The sequence below is a fragment of the Selaginella moellendorffii genome, unplaced genomic scaffold (genome assembly GCF_000143415.4).
Source record: "Selaginella moellendorffii unplaced genomic scaffold, v1.0 SELMOscaffold_687, whole genome shotgun sequence".
Classification (NCBI taxonomy): Eukaryota; Viridiplantae; Streptophyta; class Lycopodiopsida; order Selaginellales; family Selaginellaceae; genus Selaginella; species Selaginella moellendorffii.
In genome coordinates this window covers 2,251-3,830 of record NW_003314933.1, presented here as the reverse complement: position 1 = coordinate 3,830, position 1,580 = coordinate 2,251, and the positions used below count along the sequence as shown (strand labels likewise).

The 1,580-nt window shown below is 50.3% G+C and overlaps 1 protein-coding gene across 1 annotated transcript; it reads left to right on the top strand.

Moving 5' to 3' along the window:
• The first annotated feature begins 840 nt into the window (after positions 1 to 840).
• On the top strand, positions 841 to 1,572 carry LOC112344120 (growth-regulating factor 9-like). The gene is made up of 2 exons (XM_024668222.1): positions 841 to 1,137; positions 1,219 to 1,572. The coding sequence occupies exons 1-2, from the start codon at positions 861 to 863 to the stop codon at positions 1,398 to 1,400; spliced, it is 459 nt and encodes a 152-aa protein (XP_024523990.1). The 5' UTR covers positions 841 to 860; the 3' UTR covers positions 1,401 to 1,572.
• The last annotated feature ends 8 nt before the right edge of the window (positions 1,573 to 1,580 follow it).

Sequence of the window (1,580 nt, the reverse complement as noted above, 5' to 3'; positions counted from 1 at the left end):
AGAAAAAAAAAAAAAATTGAAAGAAAAAAAAAAAAAAAAAAAAAAAAAAAGTACCCCAGGGTCGCCCGAAGACGGCAGTGCAGCTCGCTCTAGCTACCTCGCAGCTGATGAGCCTATGTTGGTTCATTCTTCTTCTCAGACTTCTTCTTCTCGGCTTGGCTTGGCTTGGCTTGAGAATCAAATCCCTGCCTGCAACAACATTACAATAAAACTAATGGCCCCTGCTGTGGATCTGATATTGTTGGTGAGAAAAGAAGGGGCGCTTTGAAGCTTTTAGAATGAAGTGAAAAGAGAGGTTCGTTCTTATCTAAAAGCCATACTCCGGCGGGGCAAAAGGATAGATTTAAGTAGTTCTTTGATGATGTCGCTAGTTAAGATCCAAGCGCTGTTCCTTGACAATGGATCTGGATTTCCGGATGCAACCTTCTCCTTTTTCTTTTTGGCCTTCGGCTGTTGATTGTCTCGCCAGAAGCCAGCAAGTAGCGCAGCCAGCGAGCATCAATCAATCAGCTCACTAGAAAGGAAGGAATAAAAAAAAAGCCAAGAGAGGAGCAAACCTTTGAGCTTGGCTGCTGCCTACAGCACGACACATTTATAAAGCGACCTTCGTACGCGTGTATTCCGCTTCTTGCTTTGTTGTTTGCCTTTACTTGCTTGCCTTGGTGCTCGCTCGCTCGCTCCCTTCCACTAGAGGAGAGTCCCTGTGAGAGAAGGAGAGCGTAAGTTAGCAGTCGCAGTGAGAAACAACAAAAAGGAAAGAGAACTTCTTGCCTAGATTGCATTGTCGGTTTCATTCCTGTGAGAAGCGACCCGGTCTCTCGGCTCCACTTTTCTCTCATCATCATCACCGTAGCCTCGTCATGGACTTGCGCCTCAACCAACTTTACAACAATTCCAAACGATCTCCGCCACCGCCTTCGTCGTCTTCACCGCTGCCACTCGACAGTTACGAACACCACGCAGAAGCAGCGGCGGCGTCAGCGGCAGCGGCAGCAGCAGCCAGGTTCTACTCGTCGGACCGTCCCACTCCCCCGTCTCACAGAATGCTGGATCAACACACGGGCAGCACCTTCATTCCAATGGCTGCTGACTACGGCCACTTCTGCGACACCGCTCTGAAACAGGCAGGAGCTGCAGGTCCGTCATCAGTGATCTCACAAAGCCAAAGGAATTCTCGCAAGAGTTTACTCACCTGGCTGCCTTTTCTCGCTTTTGCAGGAGGAGACTTCCACCACGGCCACTTCCCTTTCACGGCCTCGCAATGGCTGGAGCTGGAGCACCAGGCGCTCATCTTCAAGTACATGCTGGCAAGAGCACCTGTCCCGGCGGAGCTCATCATTCCCATCCGGAGGGCCTTCTCCCTCTCACCCAACAGTGAGTGTTTTTATAGATTTCCCTGATCTCCCGCGCCTCTTTGTTCGCTTTCGTTTCTCCCTGGCCACCGACATTGGCCTATCTTCATCATCGTCTCATCCTGTGGGTCCTTGGAACAGTTCAGTCACATTTTAGAGAGCCGCACCGCACTGTGCCGCTACATGTTTTTCTGTTCCCAAGACTTGCGCCACCCACGGGAAAAACAA